Raw genomic sequence first — 25,131 nt, 5'->3', positions numbered from 1 at the left:
CTAGTATGAATATTATGATGTTTAGTGAGGACTGAGTGCATGTAAAGGCCTAACAATATTCTTTTTTTTTTTAATTTTAAGGATTTTTTTTAAATTTATTTATTTGAGAGAGAATGAGTGAGAGAGAGCATGAGAGAGAAGGTCAGAGGGAGAAGCAGACTCCCCAAGGAGCTGGGAGCCGGATGTGGGACTCGATCCAGGAAGTCTGGGATCATGACCTGTGCTGAAGGCAGTCGCTCAACCAACTGAACCACCCAGGAGCCCCGCCTAACAACATTCTTGACTTTGGTAAGGTTTCTCTCCAGTATAAATCCTGTGTTGTCGAGTAAGTGTTGAGCTGTTTATAAAGGCTTTGCCACACACTTGACATTGGTAAGTTTTCTCTCCAATATGAATTCTGTAATGTTGAGTAAGGCCTGAGTTGTGGTTAAAGGCCTTGCCACAGTCTTAATATTGGTAAGATGTCTTCCCATTATGAATTCTTTGAAGCTGACTAAGCCTTGCCACATTTTTGGAATTTATAGGGTTACGCTCTAGTAGGAGTTCTGTTATGTTGACTGAGGTGTGAGTTCACCTTAAAGGCCTCACCACATCCCTGACACTGGTAAGGTTTCTCTCCAGTATAAATTCTGTGATGTTGTATAAGGTTTTAATTGTGAATAAAGGCCTTGCCACATTATTGACATTGGTAAGGTTTCTCTCCATTATAAATTTTGTGATGTTTAGTAAGTTGTGAAGGGATGGCATAGGCCTTACCACATTTTTGACATTTGTAAGGTTTCTCTCCAGTATGAGTTCTGTGACGTTGAATAAGGGATGACCTCCAGTTAAAGCTCCTGCCACTTTAACTGGTAAGGTTTCTCTCCAGTATGACTTCTGTAATGTTCAATAAGAGTAGTGCTGTCCTTAAAGGGCTTGTCACATTCTTCACATTGGTAAGATTTTTCTCCACAATGAACTCTCTTATGCTTAGCAAGACCTGACCTCCAGTTAAAGGCATTGCCACATTAGTGACATTGGTAAGGTTTCTCGGCACTATGAGTTTTCTGATGCCGAGAAAGATTTGAACTCCTGGTAAAGGCATTGCCACATTTCTGACATTGGTAAGGTTTCTGTCCAGTATGAATTATCTGATGCTGAGATAGATCTGACCTCCTGGTAAAGGCCTTGCCACATTCCTGACATTGGTAAGGTTTCTGTCCAGTATGAATTTTGTGATGCTGAGAAAGATATGAGCTCCTGGTAAAGGCCTTGCCACATTCCTGACATTGGTAAGGTTTCTGTCCAGTATGAATTTTGTGATGCTGAGAAAGATATGAGCTCCTGGTAAAGGCCTTGCCACATTCCTGACATTGGTAAGGTTTCTGTCCAGTATGAATTTTGTGATGTTGTATAAGGTTTGAGTTGTGGATAAAGGCCTTGCCACATTCTTGACAGTGGTAAGGTTTCTCTCCGTTATGAATTTTTTGATGTCTAGTAAGTAGTGAACAGACGGCATAGGCCTTACCACATTCATGACATTTGTAAGGTTTCTCTCCAGTATGAATTCTGTGATGTCGAATAAGGTCTGAGCTCCGGTTAAAGCTCTTGTCACATTTGTGACATTGGTAAGGTTTCTCTCCAGTATGACTTCTGTGATGTTGAATAAGGGATGACCTCCAGTTAAAGCTTTTGCCACATTTTTGACATTGGTAAGGTTTCTCTCCAGTATGACTTCTGTAATGTTCAATAAGAGTTGGGCTGTCCTTAAAGGACTTGCCACATTCTTCACATTGGTAAGATTTTTCTCCACAATGAACTCTCTTATGGTTAGCAAGACCTGACCTCCAGTTAAAGGCATTGCCACATTCCTGACATTGGTAAGGTTTCTCTTCACTATGAGTTTTCTGATGCCGAGAAAGACTTGCCCTCCTGGTAAAGGCATTGCCACATTCCTGACATTGGTAAGGTTTCTGTCCAGTATGAATTTTCTGATGCTGAGAAAGATCTGACCTCCTGGTAAAGGCCTTGCCACATTCCTGACATTGGTAAGGTTTCTGTCCTGTATGAATTCTGTGATGTTGTATAAGGTTTGAGTTGCGGATAAAGGCCTTGCCACATTCTTGACATTGGTAAGGTTTCTCTCCAGTATGAATTCTGTGATGTCGAGTAAGGGTTGAGCTGTGGTTAAACCTCTTGCCACATTGTTGACACTGGTAAGGTTTATCTCCACTATGAATTCGCTGATGTTGAATAAGTTTTGAGCATGATGTAAAGGCTTTGGCACATTCATTACAGTTGTAATTTTTCCCTTCAATATCAATTTGGTGCTGTCTATTAAGACTTGAGTGATTGTTAAAAGTCTTGCCACATTCTTGACATTTGCAGGGTTTCTCTCCAGAATATATCTGCGAATGTCCATTTAAAGATGAACAGTCCTTAACGCTTTGACCACCTTCTTCGCATTTGTATACTTTTTCTCCAGTATGCATTCGCTGATGTTGAGATAGTGTTGAGTGGCAGTCAAAGGATTTACCACATTCCTTAAAGATGTAAGTTTTCTCTCCCTGAGGAATTATCTCATTGATGTTTAGGCTGGATGACTGACTAAACATGGTCCCTGGTTTATTAGATGTGAATGGGCTTTTTCCCTCATGAATTTTGTGATGATCAGCAACACTGGAGGACTGGTTATGAGCTTTCCCACATTCATTATTTTTATGAAGACTGTCTCCCAAACAGTGACCATTATGTATACTGAAGTTAGAGCATGGTTTAAAGCCTTCCCCACATTTATCACATTCATAATGGTTCTCTGCAAACCTAGCAATGACACATCTATGAACACAGGAGCCCTGTTTCAGTATTTTCTCAGATTCAGTGCATTGAGTAATTCTGTCTCCAGTGAAAAGCCTCTGGTCATACTGTAGGGTCGACTCCTCAGTGAAGTCCCTCTCATATGCATCCCACTGAGGATTTTGTTCTTCATTTCTAAATCTCTGATTTAAAGTCAGACCAATCCTATTTTCCAAATGGCTCAAATCATTACTCTCAGCATGGACTAGGTTACTTTCCAGATGTTCCAAGTGGTCTGTTGACAAATCGCTATGGTTGACTATCTGATTGGAGGTTGTGCTGACAGAAACACACTGCTCTGTACAAATAGTTGACTTAAAAAGGGAGGTTTTCTGCACTGGTTTATATCCTTCACCATTTAGGGCAGTGACATTCTCATTAAGGGCCATTTCCTTGGTTTGGGTATATCGTCCAGGATTTCTTTGAGGCACTTCCCTCTCCCCATCATTGTCCCAGTCTGTGCATAAGTATAAAATCTCAACAGCACTATCTTTGTATCTGTGCGTTGACCCATTCTGGAAAGAAGATTCTATGCTACACTCCAGCAGGAAACTCTGGGTCTCATGTGAAGATACAGCTGAAAGATACCAAATAAAAGTAAAACTATTGCACTTACTACATTCTGAAGAATATACTGAAGACTTCTAATAGAGAAGCATCAAGTCACTCAGACAAAGTCAGAAAGATGGCTGACAAGGAGTCATCAGGACCACATTTCCTGATAAAAATGTAACATGGTATACAACATATTGACCATATATCCTAAGAGATAATTCTGTGATATGGTCTCAGTGTAGCAGAAATCTCTTTCCTGTATCTCTAACAATCACAAAAAGGATATGAGCTCAAACTTAGCAGATGAATGGAGGATATGGAAACAGAAAACTGAACTGAATCAAACAAGAGTACAGTAAAAAAGGAACGTATCAAGAACAGGAAGAGTTGTTTGGCAGAAAAGATCAACAACACTGACAGCCCATGAATTAAATAAAGAATAACAGAAAAAAGACTGACTATAATGACAAGTGAAGAAGTGAAAGCTGGCAAAGTATAACTGACTGTAGGAATAAAATTGTAAGAGGCAACAATATTTGAGGGGGCACTCACAAGATTTTGGGTGGGAGCTACAGAGAGAGGGAATCACATGCAGGCATCACACTGAATACACAGTGACTTGAGCCTGTATCCCAGGACCCTGAGATCAAGATCTGAGCAGAAATCAAGAGTCAGTACTTCCCCATGTGAGGCACCAAGCACCCAATTATTTTTTAACTCTTATATCTGTGGTAACGTTCTCACTGTTGTTTTTTTACTCCTCGAGTATCCTTATGATTGCAATCTTAAATTCTCCATCAAGCTTCTTACTACTGTTTCCATTTTATCTCTGACCTTGCTCTTATCTGCTGGTTTTCCTTGGGATAAATTCTTTCATCTTGGCATTTCTCTAAGTCTCTACTTGCCTCTGTCCATTAGAAAAGTCAGTGATGTGTCCTGTTGTATCCTTCAGACCAGTGGTCTGCAGAGTCTCTCCTTGCCTGCTATGGGCAGTGTTTGGTCCCTGGCCTGAATGTGGCCAGTTTGAACTAGGTGAGCTCTGCTCCAATTGTGAAAGGAGACCTGACATCAACTCCACCAGGACTGCAGCCCTGCAGAATCCCTGCTCAAGAGACGAGATGTGGACAGGGGATGACCTTGCTTAGCCTGAGGCAAGCCTCACTGAGAAGCTTAGTCTCCTCGGATCACAGGGGGTGAAGCCTGGTGCAAGCAAGACAGACAGCCAGCGTCATCACTGAGTGGGGCTCAGTCTTCATACTACAGGACAGGAGAGGGCGCTCATGTTTTGGAAGCCACATGTCACTGAATGTTTCCTCTCAGGAATGTGCTCCTAGACTACTGAATACTATCCCCACTGTGCACCCCAGGTGTTCTTCAGATGACTGTTTCCACAACTGGTGCCCCCAGGTTGTTTGCCAGCCTTCTCTCCAGGATCACCCAGGTGTCTTCTTGATTCTATCCCATCCAAACTTGCTGACCATTAAACCTCCAGGTTTTAAGATGTGCTGGTTCCAAGAACTCATAAAATTCATCCCTTCTCCCTCTCCAAGCCAATGGCTTTGGGAAACCTCCTTAGGCATCCCCTGAGTGCTCCTCTGTCAAGACGTTGACCACACAATGGGGGCTCCCTCCCCTCTACAATGCTATACTCCTTTCCTCCCTAAACCATGTCTCCACACTATCTCCATCTTCATGTGGCCTCTTTTCTATTATTACTTGAGGAGTTTCTCCTGTCACTCTTCAGCCCAATGTCTGGGGAACTTAGGATGACTTGACTTTTCCCTAGTGGTGCTCATCACAGGACAAATGAGTCTAGGACCCTCCTACGCCACTGCCATTTCTTCTCCTAGAAATTAGGAGAATTAATTATTTTAATCCTGTTAAAACTCATATGGATTTTATAAAGCTGGTACACAAACCAACACATTAAAAATTAGTTTTGTTTCTACACAACAAAGAACAATTCCCAAAACAGAGACATCATACATTTATGGCAAACCCCCCAATAAATGCTTCCAATTTAACATAAGAGTAGAGGTCAAACCAGAAACAATGAAAAGTGCAATATACTCTGCAGGAATCCTAGTTACCTAACCTATAGTTAGGTTTCCTAGGAAACCTAACTATATTCTTTCACTGGAATAATTGAAACACAATAAATCTTGAAATGATCTACACAAAACGCAATCTCTACCAAAACTCCAATGCTATTTTTGCACAAAGCTCAAAATCCATCCTAAATTTACGTGGATGTCATGGGATAACCCATACCCAAAATAATCTGGAAAGTGAAGAGAATATATCCTGATTTATGGCATACAAAGCACAGATATCAAACTAATGTCCTACAGACATGACGTCCAGAGTAGAATAATGGAGGAGTCTGGCTGAGCTAGATTTGCATGTCACCAATGTTAATGTAAATGACAATGAACTCAAAAAGATCCTGTTATAATTCATAGTCTGATTTGGATGTTTGGGTAGCGTCTGAGCTTCTACTTTTTGCACATGTGCCACTGATCAACAATGCATGCTCCGCTCAAAATTCCAGTACTGAATCACAATAGTTTCAAAGGTTCCTAAAAAGGGGGCAGAGCATACAGGTGAGTATGGAGTCCTTCGCTTCCCTTCACTCTTTATTCAAGCCAACCCAATCCTGCATAACAAACTTAACCCAATCACACTTCTCTGGACCTCCTCTTATTTTTCTTTCCTCAATTTCCCCTACCACCATACTTATGGAAATAGCTCGCTCCTTCACAAGAAATGCAGGTGCAAATTGCTTCTGTGTGCAACACTGGGTTTTGTACCTTAAACCTCACTGCATCCACGGCCTTTATTAATTTCAAGTTTTCCCTGCATTTTTACTAATACCCATGATCAGGGTACAGGAACACTTCTTTGAACCTAGGCTTCCCTCTGAAAACCGACTTTGCCTAAAATAAGCAGCTTTACAACCTGGTTGCACTTTATGGACTTCCCCAAAAAATCCACTTTCAAAGAAAAGCCTTCCTGATGCTCCTCAGTGGTGAGAGGAGAGAGACCAAATTCAAGGAAATGAGTTAAGAAGCTCTCACAGAAATGACTGTTCTTCCATGGACAGCCTGACCTGCTCTTCCTGGGCTGCCTGTGAGGACCACAGGCTCTTCTCGGTTTTCTAGTTCCCTTCTTTGCTCTGCTGGGCACATGCTTCTCTTTCCCTGTCCCTTCTCTTCTACATTAAGGAATGTTTATCTCCACGGTGATACAGATCAGTTTGCTTTCCTAGGACTTTATCCTACTGTGAGTACTTAGGATTAGCCTCTTTGGAAGAGTAGGTTTAGTTTCTTTACCTGCAACTTCCTAAGACAATACAGTAATCTACACATGTATATGCTTCTTGATATCCATCTTGAATTCCTTTCTATTAATATAAACATTAAAATGTCCCATTATAGTAGGTGTACAACATGGGGATTCAACAACACTACAGGTGATACTATACTCACCAATAGTAGCTAACTACAATCTAGCACCATCAAATGCTATGGGAAAACCATTGGAGGAGGTCCCTGCATTCTTTTCACCCCACAGAAGCCTGTACTTCCCAATCCCACTTCCTCATGATGCCCATCATCCTTCTCCATTCCACACTGGTAACATTCAGGCTATTCATTGTATTTGTGTCTCTTTCAGCTTTTTTCTTTGTATCTTGTCATTTGTGGTATGTGGTTTGACCCAGAAGGTGTTATGAGATGTGAACTAAGTGACATACAAATACTGTACGTATTCACTTATGTGTACAACCAAAACAACAACTTAAATGAACAAACAAGAAACAGACCTATGAATGTCTATTTTGTTTTGAATAAAGTGCACAGATAATCTTAATAAATATAAAAATTCCATGATGATGGGGTGCCTGGGTGGCTCAGTGGGTTAAAGCCTCTGCCTTCGTCTCAGGTCATGATCCCGGGGTCCTGGGATCGAACCCAACGTCAGGATCTCTGCTCTGCGGGGATCCTGCTTCCTCCTTTCTCTCTCTGCCTGTTTCTCTGCCTACTTGTGACCTGTCTGTCAAATAAATAAATAAAATCTTTAAAAATAAATAAATAAATCCATCTAAAAAAAATTCCAAGATGACACACATTCTATACTGTAACCCATTGGTCTGTAACAGTGTTCCAATACTGGCAGAAGACCAGAGGTTCCCAGGTTGAAATTCAAGTGTCTTATGGCTCATGACACAGCAAACATCATAAGCATCTTCATCACACTAATTCCACTGGCCAACCACCCACCCCCAACTCATACAGGGACACACTGTACATGCAGTGGGTTTGTGTTAAAGACTCTGAGCATAGGAAACCCCAGTATCTTCAAGGAACATCTAGCATATATGCCCGATCCTTGGCCATGAAAATAGCCCATCTGTTTTCCTGTACAATAAACTCACCTGTCCTCGACCCCAGATCAAGATGATATCACTATACTACCAAGCTTTCTCATTCACAAATATGAATGGAATGACCATTATAACAAAAACGTCAATCAAGGAAATGCTCATGCAGATCACGAGGTTACCACATGACTTCAAGGAAGAGTGACAATACTGTATAAAGCACATGTGTGATTTGTCTCAGATAGCCACCACAGTACAGATACATTTTCCTTCATGATTTGCTGCTCACCTGGTGCTGCTGTACAGTCACATGCAGGGTAAATCCCAAAGTCAATGTACCTGGAAGGTCTGACTTTAAAAATATTCCAACCATTGGCCATAGGGCCAACTGTGAAGGTCTGGAAGATACCCAAGATGCACACTGTAACACCAAAGACACATTCCTGGAAACTCTGTGAACTTAACAAAGTCGCATTCATCCAATGTCATGGTAGAAATCTTTCAACCAAAAGCTGTCAGTGTGGGTGGGAGTCCATTACAGACCAATGTCCACTGATTGCCTATTCCCCTGTTTAGATGAACCTACCTGGCTAAGGGGAATTGTCAGCACCTGTGACTGACTTGGGTGTCCAGCCAATGCTCTGAACTAGGGCATTCTCTGTTCTTTGTCTGGGTAGCTATGCATGTTCTAAGTCACTTCACATGGCTGACCCTATCCTCCATTCCTGCACCATTAGACACCTGAACAGAGACCCTAGACAACCTCAGAGACTCTCTTACAGGATTCTTGGGAGAAAACCAGCCAGCAGCACTGACCAAGCATTTAACATAACCTCTTGCTCTGCATGAGCAGGAAGCCTCATCAGTGAATCTGGCCAGCCTCAGAGCCCAGTCTACAGTCCTTGCCCTGCAACAGAGAATGGCCTTCAGTCCTGCCACATGTTCAGCATCACCTGTGTATCTCACTACATTAACCACGGGCTACTACCTTTCCTAAAGAAACCATCTATGAATGTTTCCCCAGATATAGGGTTGCAAGGTCTAGTCCCCAGATAGTCACCTGAGACTGGGTAAGAAAGGAAAGGTGGTGGGCTGCACCCCAGAGCAACTGACATGGTAATAGAAGGCTGGGCACAGGGCTCCACATTTAAAGTGTTCCCAGTGATTCTGACCAGACAAAATTTGACAACCTCTGCAGGAACTAAGTCAGAACACACACCTGGCTGGTTCTCACTGGTATTGTTTGGCAACTTTCTTCACATTCAACATCTACTCTGTCATGTGACATCTTTAAGATATGCCCACCATGTTTAAATTAACTAATACCCCCTCTCCACATACTCCATGCATCTGGACCTCAAAGAGTACAGTTATCTCTGTCATCCAATAGCAACTGGTCCTCGGGACATCAGGGAATACATTACATCATGAGAAAAGCATTGGATGTCCTAGACAGCTGCATTTCCCAGAAAGGCATCTCTGTCCCACTTGTTCATCCTAACTTCCTTAGGCCTTGCAGTGACCAAAGGGACCTCTCTACCACATCTTTGTTCACATTTCAAAACTTTGCCATATTTCATTTCTACAGCACTTATCTTCCTCTCAGATTGTCACAACATCATGTTTTATCTGTCCTCACAACTTCCAGTGCCAAGTACCTGAACTAATTCTGTGGCCCAGTGATGGATTTTTGCTTCTCTTCTAGTGCAGTGGTGACAAAATTGTATTTAAAACATACATAGGCCTCACATGATCCTGTTATCAACCATTTACAGTGGCATTAGAAAACTTCAAGCTACCCCTAAGGCTAAGCAAGGGCCTGCCTGGCTTAGGTGGGAGGGGGAGTGGAGTGACAATGAGGTTTCCAGAACACAGGAGGAAAGTCAGCTGTGATGCCTCCATCACTGAAATAGAGATGGGACAGAAGAACTGGACAGGATTTGGGAAGAAAGAAAGTACAATTTTTCTTTCTAGACTCAGAGTCAGTAGTGTAGTCTTGGACGGGGTCCTCTCCACAGATGAAGAATGCAGGCCAACGTTTCAGCCTAGATCTGTTTCATCTCTTCCATTGGGCTGCTCCATCACTCCTAAAAAAACACTGTCTTCTGTTTAAGTTAGAACATCTACTCAGCACCCAGCCCTATCCCATCTTTGTTTCCTTCAAGTAAGTGTTAAAAACAAAACAGGACTTGTGAAATCTCCATGTTTTCACCTAATCAAATGCTGACACTGAAGTGACCAACACAGATGACATCACTTCCTAGAAGGGAAAAGAAGAGTAACTAAGGAACTCTTACTTTTCCAACTGCAAAGGCAGGAATGAAGTCTATCAATTTAACTACATGGAATTTATAATGCTCCCTGGAGAATTACTCTCACATTTAAATTAAATTTAGAATACCATGTCACTCAATGGAAACTCTTGTTAAAATATCTATTGAGGTAGCTAAGTAACAGGTTGACACAGGAATAAGGAAAACAGAGTAGATCCTACAGGAATAAAACCCAGTTATGTAAGAGACAATTTGCATGAGGAGATTCTCAAACTAAGATACACCAGATGAAGGAAGCATAAATTCAATACAATACAGAGAAGAAAACTATTTCTATTAGAAATCTATAATATAATATAATATAATATAATTATATAAAAATATAATATACAATATAATTATATATAATATAATATAACCTCTTTGCTTGCTAGGAAATCATCACTTTTCAAACTTGGAAATGACCTGGTTTGATCCAAGATTCCTTTTCCTTCTAAAGATATAGGTACACACACGTATGTATGTACATGTGCTTCTTCCTACTTAGTTCTGGGACTTCAAAATCTGTCTTTAGCTTAATATGGCACATTGAAGGGACGCCTGGGTGGCTCAGTGGGTTAAAGCTTCTGCTTTCAGCTCAGGTCATGATCCCAGGGTCCTGGGATTGAGCCCCACATCGGGCTCTCTGCTCAGCAGGGAGCCTGCTTCCTCCTCTCTCTCGGCCTCTCTGCCTACTTGTGATCTCTGTCTGTCAAGTAAATAAATAAAATCTTAAAAAAAATATATATGACACATTGCATTCTGTGCAGATCAAAACCCTAAATCTCTGCTTGTGTTCTCTATCCTCACAAAACAACAGGAGAAATATACAGGGTAACATTTGATCGATAGCCCTTGAGAATTGTGTAGCTATGGCTTATCATTATATTTGTAGTGACTTTGTTCAATTAGTGATCATTGGGGAGAACCCGTGGGTCTTAGATGGTGAGCCATGGTTCAGGACAAGAGAAAGAAACTAACATTTACAAAAATCATTCCCAACAATCCTTATCAAAATCTTAGCAATAAAAAGAAATCTTATAATTTTGAAATAGAGAAATACACTCAAAACCATTCTGTGAGATCAGCAGTACCCTGGTATCAAAGCAGTATAAACAAAAGATAAAAGGCTAGTTTATCTGATGAAATTTCTGCTACTCTGGCTTTCTTTGGACATCCATATACAAGTACAAAAGAGAGTCAAGAGGAAAAATGAATCACACTGAAAATAATTTTCCCTCTCTAAAGATTCATCTGCCCCTGAATCCTTTCAGGTCTGCTAACAAATACAGTTAACCATTGAATAATATGCTTTTCATCAACAGTGGTCCACTTAGACACAGAGAAGTTTGCTTGATAAATCAAGTGCACAACGGTAAATGTATTTTCACTATGATTGCCTTCATATTTTATTTCTTCAAATTACGTCCTTATAAAACTATGGTATATACAGCAGACACATACAAAGAATGGGACGACTCATGACATTTGTAATTAACCCACCCAACACCACAGATGAAGAGAGACTTTTGAAACACAATGGCAGGGGCACCTAGATGGCTCAGTGGGTTAAGCCTCTGCCTTTGGCTCAGGTCATGTTCTCAGGGTCCTGGGATTGAGCCACCCCATCCAGCTCTCTGCTCAGCAAGGAGCCTGCTTCTCCCTCTCTACCTGCCTCTTCACCTACTTATAACCTCTCTCTGTCAAATAAATAAATAAATAAACAAACAAACAAATGAATGAATCTAAAAAGAAACACAATGGCAAATCCACTTCATCTTGTGCAAGAGCTCCTAGAATATCACTAGGAGGACTCTCAGCAGTCCGAAGAGCAATGGGGCCTGCCATAACGTACTCAGGTACTCAAAGATTGAAAAATAGCCACCAACAAAATTATTTCCCACGGAGCAAAATTATTTCCCACGGAGGCAGAAACGAGGACACTCCCACGTAAAAACCCCTCTAATCTTACCAGTAGATCTATCCCACAAGAACTATTAAAGGAAGTCTTTCTAGATGAAATAAAAGCATTCTACCCAGAAACTGCAACCACATGAGAACACAGAGCTCTCGGCTGAACGTAAATACGTAGACAATTACACAAACGTGCTGTGTTCAAATGAGATACCAGTCACATTTATTTCTGCTACAGAGTTTGCTTTGGGGGAAAAAACAACAAAGAATAAAAATCACAAATGTGGGTAATAAAGGATCCAACATAAAAGGATCTGTGATGTCGGTAACAAAGTCGGGAGGGTGTGCAGGTGTGGAGACAGGAAGAAGAATTTTCTATTTATATTTAGAAATAGAAAATTTTCTATTTCTATTTCTGTTTTAGGGGTGCCTGGGTGGCTCAGTCAGTTGAGCCTCTGCCTTCAGTTCAGTTCAGGATCTCAGGGTCCTGGGATCAAGACTCACCCTGGGCTCTCCGCTCAGCGGGGAGCCTGCTTTCCTCTCTCTCCCTGCCTACTTGTGATCTATCTGTCAAATAAATAAATAAAATATTTTTAAAATAAAAAAAATATATATATAAAAGGTTCATTTTACAGCTAAGTTGTTTTAATGAATCTCTAAGGTTACCACAATGAAAGTACTCATAGAAAATGCATAACTCAATGACAAAGGTACCAATACATATCATGGGTATTAATCCTACAATTAATTAGATAAAGTATATCTTTTGTATTTCATACCAAAACAGAAGTATATACAGAAGTATTAAATGTTGAAAATTACTCTGAATTCAATAAAAGTATTTCTCTCATGCAGAGAATAAAAATTCACCCACAAATACATGATGAAATCAATTCCATGTGGATGACAACTCACCTAGACATGGAACGACATTCACTGCCCACTTGTACCAAGGAGACAGAAAGTAGGGGTGACACAGTATATATGTGTGACATACAAACACAAGACAAAAACACACAGAATTTTCCAGCAAAAAGCATAAAGCTCATTCTTTTTTTTTTTTTTTTTAATATTTTATTTATTTACTTGACAGAGAGAAATCACAAGTAGATGGAGAGGCAGGCAGAGAGAGAGAGAGAGGGAAGCAGGCTCCCTGCTGAGCAGAGTGCCCGATGCGGGACTCGATCGCAGGACTCTGAGATCATGACCTGAGCCGAAGGCAGCTGCTTAACCCACTGAGCCACCCAGGCGCCCATAAAGCTCATCCTTTTTTGAGTTATACTCACATGGTCTTGAAATATGCTGAAATATACTGAGCTGAAAATTCTCTTCCTCTAACAACCTGCACAGATAAAACCCAACCCACACCTAGCTAATGTCGTGAATGAGCCAGACAAGGAAGCAAATTCTTAGGAAATTACCAAGAGTAAGAGAGTAAGAGAAAACTCAACCCATGAAATTCTAAATAAAACACTGATGTATAACAGAGAAGGAAAACTTCTATATTACCATAATTTTGAACTGTGTCCACATACCCATGAAAATCAAGCAATTGAGTAGCATGTCTTCATGGACTATAATATTGTGAAGAATTCTCATTAAAGTCAATCATAAAGAGGTGTAAATGAGAATTTTATGAACACTTAAAAAGCTTGAAAGACGTGCATTATGGTTTTAATATATTCGTCCTCCTCTACAGAATGTAACGCTATAGTCCATTCCATTACGACAGAGGAAACAAACAGCATCTTCATTTCTGAATAAATAAACATCATAGATGGTGAAAATATGCTGAGACACACTATATTATATTAATATTTGGAGCTAAATTCTGATGCATTCTGAGGAAAGAAGAAGAAAAAGCTCATGATTAATTTCCCATGAAGCAACACTGAATTACTGAACACAAGGATTTTTCCACACATGGAGGTTTAGGGTACCTGGGGGCTCAGTCAGTAAAGCATCTTCCTTCCATTCAGGTCATGATCTCAGGGTTCTGGGATCCAGCCCCACACTGGGCTCCCTGCTTAGCAGGGACTTTGCATCTCCCTCTCCTTTTGCCCTTCCCCTCCATACTCATTCTCTCTCTCTCTCGCTCTCTCTCTCTCTGTCTCAAAGAAATAAAAATTTTAATCAAACTATATGGGAGTGGAGCACCTGGGTGGCTCAGTGGGTTAAAGCCTCTGCCTTCAGCTCAGGTCATGATCCCAGAGTCCTGGGATTGAGCCCCGCATCTGGGCTCTCTGCTCAGCAGGGAGCCTGCTTCCCTTCCTCTCTCTGCCTACCTCTCTGCCTACTTGTGATCTCTCTCTCTGTCAAATAAATAAGTAAAAATCTTAAAAAATATATATGGGAGTATTACTAATTGTCTAACTCACTTCTTTTTTTTTATGATTTTATTTATTTATTTGCAAAGACAGAGGGAGAGAGAGCAAGTGAGCACAGGCAGAGTGGCAGGCAAAGGCAGAGGGAGAAGCAGGCTCCCTGCTGAGCAAGGAGCCTAATGTGGGACTCGATCCCAGGATGCTGGGACCATGACCCGAGCCAAATGCAGCTGCTCAACCAACTGAGCCACCCAGGCGTCCCTCTAACTCACTTCTTATAAAGCACATGTACATGTCATATCAGGACATTTGATGTAAAAAATTCAAAGATAAATCTCATATAGAACTAAATAGAACGTGAAAACACACAGGACAAAGTTACAAGAAGTTCATGGAAGAATCATACAATGATGCAATTTTTAAAAAATAAGGTAATAGATCAGAATTTCTTAAAGGCTACAAGTTCAAGTTCTAATGTGCTAGTTCCCCAATATCGTTTGTTATGTCGGAATTCTAGTACACAAATAGAGACATTACAGTGTTTCACCACTTAGGAATGGAACTCATAGAGCAGAAATTTCTATACGGGGAAAAAAAGGAAAGAAAGAAAAAGAAAAAAGACCATTCAAAGGGAAATAAAGCAATACATTTTCTCATTTTAGGGCATTGCTTTGTTATCTGATGAAGTTATTGAAACTGAATTTTGTAAGACTAAGATTATAGCGTCCATACCTTAGAAAGCATAAGCCAGAACACATTAAAAATCTGTCTCCAGTGTTCCGGGAATTTCCCCACCAAACCCCAGTGTGCACACAACTACCCTGACCTACTTGTCCCATAATGAAAACCGGAATATACAAAGGCCATAGCATACAGGTCCTCAGAAATAGGATGCCTTCCTCAGGGACCTCAAAACAATAAAAAGCTCTCAGATTTCTTTTGAAGGAGAGTCTCCTGGCTCTCCCTATGGATGTGATGGACCATCACTGGAGCTGAAGGAGAATCCCTAGAGAAATCTAAGAACTTGATCATGTTGGAGAGCAGATGTTCCTCTGGGAGAGAGAAAAAAAAGTAACTGGGCATGTCTCCAACTAATCTTCATTCAAAGAGAGCTACTCAAACCACTGCATAAGGTCTACCTTCCTCCTTCAGACTTGGACCTCCCCTATGTCATCTGCCTCATTCATTCCCACCTACCTGGATGGAAGCCTATGTTCTCCTTCCTCTTCACATCCCAGAGCCAGTTGTCTTGCTCCAAAAACATAATCAGGTCTGGCTTTGACACAGTGAGACCTGTTTATGAGGAAAAAGGAAAACGACTATTGCTGCCAATTCTAACTTTCCATCAGGCTTGTGTTCAGGAGAGAAGAGATGATATTGTACAATCCTAGAAAGTGGTTTCCCAAAAACTGTTCCCCAACAGTCCCTTCAGAACACACAGGAGGTGGGGCACCTGGGTGGCTCAGGGGTAAGCCTCTTCCTTCACCTTAGGTCATGATCTTAGGGTCCTGGGATTGAGCCCCACATCAGGCTCTCTGCTTGGCAGGGAGCCTGCTTTCCCCCCTTTCTCTGCCTGACTCTCTGCCTACTTGTCATCTTTCTCTGTCAAATATGTAAACAAAGTCTTAAAAAAAAAAAAAAAGAACTCACAGGAGGAATTTGCAATGTTCACATGATAATCAGCAGGGGAAACTTCAGTTTAAGATGTGAGCAGCAGGGGTGCCTGAGTGGCTCAGTGGTTGGGGCCTCTGCCTTTGGCTCAGGTCATGATCCCGGGGTCCTGGGATCAAGCCTCATGTCAGGCTCTCTGCTCAGCCTGCTTCCTCCTCCTCTCTCTCTGCCTGCCACTCTGCCTAATTGTGATCTGTCTGTCAAATAAAAAAAAAAAAAAATCTTAAAAAAAAAAAAGATGTGAGCACCACCATTCTATGGCACTAAAGGTTGAGAACTGCCACTCATCTACACAAGCAATGATGTTTCCTTGAGGAAGGATAAGCTAAGGCTGAGAAAAAAATATTATGAAAATTTTTCTCTCCATCTACTTATTTCCCTTTCTGCCTGGATCTGAATTCTAGTTATTACAAGAGAAATCCCCCAAATACAGTCTTCACAGGAAGTAATAAAACCCTGAGTGTGGGGCACCTGGGTGGCTCAGTGGGTTAAAGCCTCTGCCTTCGGCTCAGGTCATGATCCCAGGATCCTGGGATCGAGTCCCACATCGGGCTCTCAGCTCAGCAGGGAGCCTGCTTCCTCCTCTCTCTCTCTCTGCCTGACTCTGCCTACTTGTGATCTTAGTCAAAAAAAAAAAAAAAAAATAAAAAAAAAAAAAAAAAAAAAAAAACCCTGAGTGTGGTTAGGGAAATCTGGAAGGAGCCTTCCTCACCCAAGAAGAGGAGGTGTCCGTAGTTCTCCAACATCACATCCCTGTACAGTTGCTGCTGAGAGTGGGTCAGATGTCCCCACTCCTCCTCAGAGAATTGTATGGCCACATCCCTGAAGGTCAGCTGTCCCTGCAATAAATACCACAGTCACCAAGTGTCCACTGACACAGTTCATGTTTCCTAAGGTAAAATTTGGTCAGCGGGGAGCCTGCTTCTCCTCTCTCTCTCTCTGCCTACTTGTGATCTCTGTTGTCAAATAAATAATAATAATAAAAATCTTAAAAAAAAAATAAGCACCTATGGGGCAGGGGGCTGCCTGGTTGAGAACTTTCACTCCTTTCACTCCCAGAAATCAACTCTATCCACAACAAAGCGGTGACAGCACTCCTTATACAGTGCAAAGTGTTGGGATGTGGGAGAGGAACCAATGGTCAAGATATTCTAGACATGTTTCTGATGTGAAATATTGGGGTTCTGTAGTAAATTATGAAGAAAGGATTGTTGAGATACCCGTGGTACAACAACTGTGGTCCTAACACAAGGAGAGGAACGTGAGCAGTGACTTTGCCCAAATTGACAGGTATTGCAGGCATGTCTGATGGCAACTATGTGGCTTGGCTTCTGGCCTGAAGAGGCCACTAAAAGTTCAACCTAGAGATTCCTTATAAGAAGTTCCAGCAAAGCAGATTCTAAAAGATCTATATAATCACTCAGTTCTTACTGAGCTTGTGTAAATAATTAGGCCAAGTTTGTTAAAACTGGACTAGTTTTTCAAATAAATTAGTCCCAATATGTCTATCTCTGGAAATGAGGGTTATTTTAGAGAATTTTTTTTTAATAACACACCTTTATGGATGTTAAATTCTAGATTTGATTGTCTTTAAAATGTTTGTTTACCTAAGGTAGACAACTCGAGGTAAACTTCAGAGAAGTTACACAATAGCTCGATTACATGATCTTGCCTAATATTCTGAAGAAATAATAACAGGACGCATTGGGAACATAGCTTAAATATTTAAACAAATGGAAAAATGAAATTGATTCCCCAAAAATTATATAACTTAACTTTCACCTTGTGTGTGGATGGAATAATGAAATTGCCTAAAAGCCAGCATACTGCACTCAATAGCATCAACTATGGACTTGTGGAGATAATGTATGACCCCATTTTATGACTGGATTGGATGATGCTTGGGGGACTCCCCTTATCTCGTGACAAGATTTCTCCCACTTGCCAATGATCCTCTGTAATCAGGATATCGTTAAGGCTGAAACACTCAAAGGGCTTCTTAATGGTTTCATCCCTTAGTCATATTTATCCTAGAAGCCACCTGAGGTGCAGTTGCAAACAGATGCTTTAGCTAAGCATAGAACAGCCCTCCTCATAAAAAGAGCCTCAAAGCTCACTATGGCACAGTCCCTGACTGTAATGACTTCACATCAGGTCCAGATTTGTCTTAGAAGCCAAAGGCACCAATGGATGATGGGGGCTGACTTATTAAATACTGGGCTACACTTACAGATATGCCAGAAATAATACTTAAAACTTGTCCAACTTTAAACCTAGTTACCCATATGCCTGAACCTGATCACTGTACTTCTTTCTCTGTAGAGTAAAAATGTTCAGACGTTATTTATCTTGCTTACTCTGTTTGGCCCGATTTGAGATGTCCCTGTTAAAAATACAAATGACAGCTGATTTACTAATGACAATACTTTTCATAAAAAGAATAAGAAAAGCTAAGTGTGCCATAGTGCTCACTAGCACTTTGCAATTGCCAAAGCCTTACAAATAAACATTAATATTGACTCTAAATATGCCTTCCTGGTACTACATGCCCATGGAGCTATTTGGAAGGAAAGGGCATTGCTATCAAGCCATAACTCCCCAATCTAATATGGGCCTAAGTTACAAAACCCTCCTTATCGCTATACTGAGGATGGCATATATCAAATCTGGGATACATATTTGTGGCTCACACCCACTATTGCACAGCTCAATCAAAAGGCACTTTAATGCCGGGAACAAAGAAATCATACATATGATACTTGGGTAAATAACACACAACATCTGGGATGGCTATCATTAGAAATGTGTTCCCAGTGGGACGCCTGGGTGGCTCAGTTGGTTAAGCGACTGCCTTTGGCTCAGGTCATGATCCTAGCATCCTGGAATTGAGTCCCACATTGGTCTCCTTGATCGGCAGGGAGCCTGCTTCTCCCTCTTCCTCTGGCTGCCACTCTGTCTGCTTGTGCTTGCTCTCTCCCTCTCTCTGACAAATAAATAAATAAAATCTTAAAAAAAAAAAAAAGAAAGAAATGTGTCCCCAAATAATACTACTCCAAGCTACTGACTGGTTTGCTACTGATTGGGTAAGGCGACCTGCCATTAGATAGCCAGCTCCAAACGGAACCCACTGGATCTGTGGAACTAACCTATGGCCCTGCCTTCCTCCAGAATGTACAGGTCCCTGTACCTTAGGATTTGCCTGGATTCATGAGCACATTACTAAAACCATAGCCACTCCAGCTAATCTCCCCCATTTAAAGCAAAGATGGACACGATCTGTTTTTAAATGGTACGGTCACTTAACATCCATTTTGGCTCCGTCTGTGGGACTAGAGGGTGTCATTTGGCATGTAGAAGCCCTTAATACATATACTACAAAGGCACTCAGTGATTCACTAGATAGCATCTCTTTACTTAGTATCAAAGTCTCACAGATACGCAAGGCAGTCCTACAAAATAGAATGGCCTTAGATGTCCTGACAGCAGCACAGGGTGGCACATGAGCAATTATCAAAACAGAATGTTGCATGTTCATCCCAGACTATCACAAAAATGTCACAGGACTAATACAAGATATAAATACCCAGAATAAGGCTCTACAAGATCCTTCGCTCCCTCTCAGTGATTGGTTAAGTTCCTGGTTTAAAGGAGGACTATGGCCAAAAATTAAAAATCTCCTTTTCTGGCTTCTTATTCTATAGCCTTATTAATCTTTATGTGTTGCCTTGTTCATTGTTCCTCTACTTGGTGCCAAGACTCCACTGCTGCAATGACTTCACGATGATCCTTACCACGCACAGAGACACTTCATCACTGTCAGCCCTGGATCCAGCTGCCTTCATCTTCTGTAACTTCATTCTGTTAAATAGGGGTGTAGAACTGTCCCTACCTACTTGGGTCAACATTGATCAGTTGAGGAAGGTGGAGGGGAGTTACAGAAGATGAAATTTTCCATGTTCAACTACCTTAAAGATTTAAAAGTCAAAATTGTTCAGGGGGGAATGATGAGGGAGCAGGAGGCTGGCTGAGGACAAAGCAAAAGCTGGCACCTTGCACCCCCTCTCCATCCACTCCCCTCGGTAGTGTGTGTAACATTCCTCAGGCACCCCTGGCTGCCCTAAAAGGAAAACAAAGAGTTAACTTGCAGAGATCACAATCCTGCAAGAGAGCAGTCTCCCTCCATCTACAAATGTCCTAGTGATTTATAACAGAGAAGCTATCTTACCAATAGCCCAATTTCCAGGGGCAAATAACTCAGTTCCTCAAGCCCTAATGTCGCCCTCCCCTCCATAAAAACTGAAGAAGGCTGAGGTAGAAGGTAATGTAAATAAAGCTAAATTTCTTCTAAACCTAAATCTCACTAGGAAGGATGTTTGATAGGAGGAATGTGACACTCCCCAGGAAACTCCCAATTGTCTTGTTAGTGCCTCATTAGAGGGGAAAAAGGCCTTGGCTTGACAATAACCAGGCTTTGCATACCCTGACAGTCTTCTTTACCCTGAACAGCCCCTTTGTCCTCACTTACCCAACTCCTGAGTATATAATCAGCCACTCCTCAAGATAGTGGGGCATCAGCTCTTCCTGCCCATGGTCTGGTCCCTGTGCTTTAATAAACCACCATTTTGCACCAAAGATGTCTCAAGAATTCTTTCTTGGTCATTGGCTCCGGACCTCACCCCACCGAACCTCATCTATATTCTAAAACTTCATCACCTGGGAAACTGGGAGCCTGATGTGGGGCTGGATCTCAGGTCCCTGGGATCATGACCTGAGCTGGAGGCAGAAAGCAGACTCTTAGCCAACGGAACCACCCTCGATCCCCAAGATTGATTTATATTTTAGAGGAGGTGGGGAAGTGCAGAAGAGGGAGAAAGAGACTGTCAAGTGGACTCCCCTCAGGGCACAGAACCACAATAGGGATACCAGTCCTGGACCCTCAGATCCTGACCTGAGCTGCAACCAAAAGTCCAACCTTAGCTGACTGAGCCCCCAGGCACCCTCTTCCAGTGGATTTTCAGCAGAATATCTCTTTCACGTGTTAAAGATGGAGACACACACACACCCTTTCTTAGAATGAGAAATTTCCAAGTTTTTCTGGACTCATACCCACCGAGCTTCTGTCCGCATTTCCTTTGTGCCTGGCTGCACACTGCTGATCGAGAATCCAGATGAGGCCAAACGAGAAATGCTTTCTGTCCCTGACATACCAGGACCAGACCTCATCAGCCACAGGAATTTTAGAATCGACACCTTCCCCTCTGGAACTTTAAGCCAAAGTGACAATGGCTGATGCACTATGGAAGTCAGGTTGGGGACAGGACAGAAGGCTCTGGGAAATAGAGAAGCATTCTAAAGACCTAACCCTGAGTATCACTTCTGACCAGGTCTTTTTTTTTTTTTTTTTAAGATTTTATTTATTTATTTGACAGACAGAGATCACAAGTAGGCAGAGAGGCAGGCAGAGAGAGAGAGAGAGAGAGAGAGGAGGAAGCAGGCTCCCTGCCGAACAGAGAGCCCGATGCAGGACTCGATCCCAGGACCTCGAGATCATGACCTGAGCCGAACGCAGCGGCTTAACCCACCGAGCCACCCAGGCGCCCCCTGACCAGGTCTTAAAAAGAGGTGAACGTGGAGTCCAGAAGCATCCGAACTTGAAGCATCCGCATCTGCAGCTTCCAAACGTGATGGTCTGCGAAGAAACAGAGGACACGGCTCTGCGGGGACACCAGGCTCACCTGAAAACCAGCCATTTCTGCCTTCGCCTGCACCTCTAGATTCCGTCCTCACGAGGGATCTGTGGGAAATCACAGCTGCATCAGGAGAAAATGCCCTGAAATCCAACAACAGAGCTCCTCCTCCTCACACCGCTCGCCCGCGGGCAGGACTTGGAGATGCAGAAAAGGCCCAACTTCCCAGTCCTTTGTGTCAGGAGCAGCTCAGAAACTGTAAGCTCCCCTGAGGACACCCATCCCTGCATTTTCCTCACCTGCTTTGTCGGGGGGAGGGGTCCCCTGCCACTGCCACTCACAACTTCAGCGTCAGCATCTGAACGGCGGCTGCAGGGACCCGACCCTCCCAGACTCACGGAGCAGAGACCCCGTCACCTCTCCAGGACCAAAGCAGCAAATCCACTCTCAGAAACCCACCGAAAGCCCTCAGGCTCCTCCCTGGCTCCTGGAGCCCTTAATTAACACAACAGTGTTGTTTTCGCCCAAACCAACTGACAGAATCTGAGGGGGAGGCCTGCAGAGAAGATCCTTCCTGAAACTCCACCGGTGACCCTGCTGGGAAGGAACTGGGGAGGTGACCAGGCCAAGCAGGGGAACCAAGGCTGGGGCTGGGAGCAGACTTCAAGCCCTGCCTTCTCCACCATCAGAGTTTCAGGACACTGACACTTTCTCCCTCTTTCTGCTACCCAGAGGGAGACCACTGACAGACTGCACTTTCCAGTATAAATGCAAATGTCTCTTTCAAAGTAAACACAGGATTTCAGAGCTCTTTCTTTATCTGCCTTTGATTCAAAATAACCAGCTGAAAATAATACTCAGGCCAAAAATACATATTTTAGGGTGACAAAATATTCCCTTTCAAAGTTTCTGTTCATAAAGACCTGCCACACAGTTTTCCACACTGCATGTTTTGTTTTGTTTTTTACCCTCCCATCAGCAATATACGAGAAATCTAATTCTCAGCCTTCTCAGGAAAATTGGATATTATTCTTTTTCTTTTTTTAGCCATTTCAAAAAACACTGAGTGGTTTCTCAGTGTAAAGTATGCAGTCTTCTGACAACAACTATCTTAGTGACTGTAAATGAAAACCACTTGAAAGACATCAAGTTGAACAAAGAAAAAAGCAATTAATGCTTCAGTAGGACTCCATTTCCAAAAAAATAACCTTTCTCTTCCCCACAGACCTCTTCTTACTTCTCAGCCCTTTATTTCAGGAAGCTGGTTCCATCTTGACAGCATGATGAACAGGGCTGGCAGCACAGACAAATTCCTCTGGAAATTGGCCATTATCCAGCATCTCCCAGCAAACCCTTGGTCTCTTTCCCCAGGTGGGATGCAGGTTTGAAGGCCCCAACCCACTGAGGCCTCCTTGGCTGGCAAAGCAATGAAGCTCTGGCTGCCCTTGATCCCCAGCTCTGTCTGCACGTTCTGTTCCGGGTCTGAAGCATGGAGGTCAGTTCACACAACAGAATGAATGTGAGGAGAGGAAGGTTTGTTTTTCCTGCGCTGTTCTCAATTCTTCGGCTGGTCTAAGACTTAAAATGATGTAAGACATTTTCAGTAGAGAAAACAATGAAGTTCTTAATTATGGGAACAAGAAAGACATGAGGCTCAAAGAGAGGATAGTTATGCCCTAATAATGGGTCCAAGATTAAAGGAGTGAGACTGATATAAAGTGAAGGTCAAGCAAAGACTTATTTCACGCCAAGCATCAAGAATCTAACTGAACCTTCAGGGTTGCACCTCTTACAATAGAAGAGGACACTTTTCCTTTCACAGACTAGCTTTTAAGGGCAAAGGCCATAGGGTTGGGCCTGGCCACACACAGGTGGCCAATGAGATTGTCACACACACAGGGAACTCCACAGTGATGCTAAGACCTATTTAATTACAGTTTACCCTAGTAGACATTTGAAGCAACCTATCACCTTGGTCAGAATTTGCCCAAAGGGTGGGGCCAGACTCCTTGGTAGCTAGGGAAACAGTATGCAACCCCGCTCTGATCCTATGTCTCCATCTGGCCAGACCCCCCCTTGATCTGGGCTTTGTTATAGTGGAGCTGGTTTCCAGGACTTGTTTTTAAGTAAATCCCATTGGGGAAGGGAAGCAGGGACAGGTTAAATTTATTGAAAGCCTCTTACTAAATAGGTCCTTACAGATGAGTAAAGCTTCTGTGTCACAGTGACTTAAGAAGGAGGAGGTAGGATTTTGAATTTCCGAAGAGGGTATTATATTCAGAAGAGAAAGGAAAGATGAAATATTTATTAAACAATGGTTTGTCCTCCAGGTAGGCAACTCTCCTCCTCCTCCTCCTCTTCTTCTTTTTGCAGTTTTATCTTTTTCCAATGTTCCAACATTGTTTATGCACCACACCCAGTACTCCATGCAATACATGCCCTCCTTAATACCCACCACCAAGCTCACCCAACCCCTGACCCCATTCCCTCCATAACCCTCAGTTTCTTTCTCAAAGTCAACAGTCTCTCATGCTTTATCTCCCCCTCTTATTTCCCCCAACTCACTTCTCCTCTTCTCCTCCATGCTAGTGTCCTCCATGCTATTGTCCTCCATGCTATTCCTTATGCTCCACAAGTAAGTGAAACCATATGATGATTGATTCTCTCTGCTTGATTTATTTCACTCAGCATAATCTCCTCTAGTCCCAACCATGTTGATATAAAAGTTGGGTATTCATCCTTTCTGAAGAAGGCATAATATTCCATTGTGTATATGGACCAGAGCTTCTTTATCCATTTGGGTGTTGAAGGTCATCTTGGTTCTTTGCACACTTTGGTGACTGTGGCCATTACTGCTATGAACATTGGTGTACCAATGGCTCTTCTTTTCACTACATCTGTATCATTGGGATAAATACCCAGGAATGCAATTGCAGGGTCATAGGGAAGCTCTATTTTTAATTTCTCAAGGAATCTGCACACTGTTTTTCAATGTGACTGCACCAACTTGCATTCCCACCAATAGTGTTAGAGGGTACCCCTTTCTCCACATCCTCTCCAACACTTGCTTGCTGTCTTGTAATTTTGGCCATTCTAACTGGTGTAAGGTGGTATCTCAATGTGGTTTTGAGTTGGATCTCCCTGATGGCTAATTGATGTTGAACATTTTTTCATGTATCTGTTATAGGTAGGCAACTGTTTGTGGTATAAACTGTGAATCTCTGGTATCCATGTAGGAAAGAATGTTATGGTTTGATAACCATGGCAAGGAAAGAACTCCCAAGATGTCTATGGTGCAAAAGGTGTTTTTATTAAAGCATGGGGACAGGACCCAGGGGAAGAAAGACCACACTCTGTCATGAGGTATGGTCCATTATAAACTTTCAAGTTGAAGGGGGTTTGATATAGCACAAGTATCTAAGGAATTTTGGAAGCAAGCTATCCAGGACCTT

At 42.3% G+C, this 25,131-nt stretch overlaps 1 protein-coding gene across 1 annotated transcript; it reads right to left on the bottom strand.

The window, feature by feature from the left end:
* Positions 1–1,007: 1,007 nt before the first annotated feature.
* On the bottom strand, positions 1,008–19,849 carry LOC132005832 (zinc finger protein 678-like). The gene is made up of 6 exons (XM_059383349.1): positions 19,784–19,849; positions 16,705–16,831; positions 15,519–15,614; positions 8,061–8,192; positions 1,825–3,412; positions 1,008–1,656 (listed from the first exon to the last, which is right to left on the bottom strand). The coding sequence occupies exons 1-6, from the start codon at positions 19,847–19,849 to the stop codon at positions 1,008–1,010; spliced, it is 2,658 nt and encodes an 885-aa protein (XP_059239332.1).
* Between the last annotated feature and the right edge of the window lie 5,282 nt (positions 19,850–25,131).

This window comes from Mustela nigripes, chromosome 17, assembly GCF_022355385.1.
Source record: "Mustela nigripes isolate SB6536 chromosome 17, MUSNIG.SB6536, whole genome shotgun sequence".
Taxonomy (NCBI): domain Eukaryota; kingdom Metazoa; phylum Chordata; class Mammalia; order Carnivora; family Mustelidae; genus Mustela; species Mustela nigripes.
This window is presented reverse-complemented; position numbering and strand designations above follow the sequence as displayed.

Coding starts and splice junctions, on each gene's coding strand:
- LOC132005832 (XM_059383349.1), bottom strand. CDS start 19,849: ATGAAGTTACAGAAGATGAAGGCAGCTGGATCCAGGGCTGACAGTGAT. Junction 15,615..16,704: donor CGGACACCTCCTCTTCTTGG/GTGAGGAAGGCT, acceptor CCTCATAAACAG/GTCTCACTGTGTCAAAGCCA. Junction 8,193..15,518: donor GAACATAGGCTTCCATCCAG/GTAGGTGGGAAT, acceptor TTGGTGTTACAG/TGTGCATCTTGGGTATCTTC.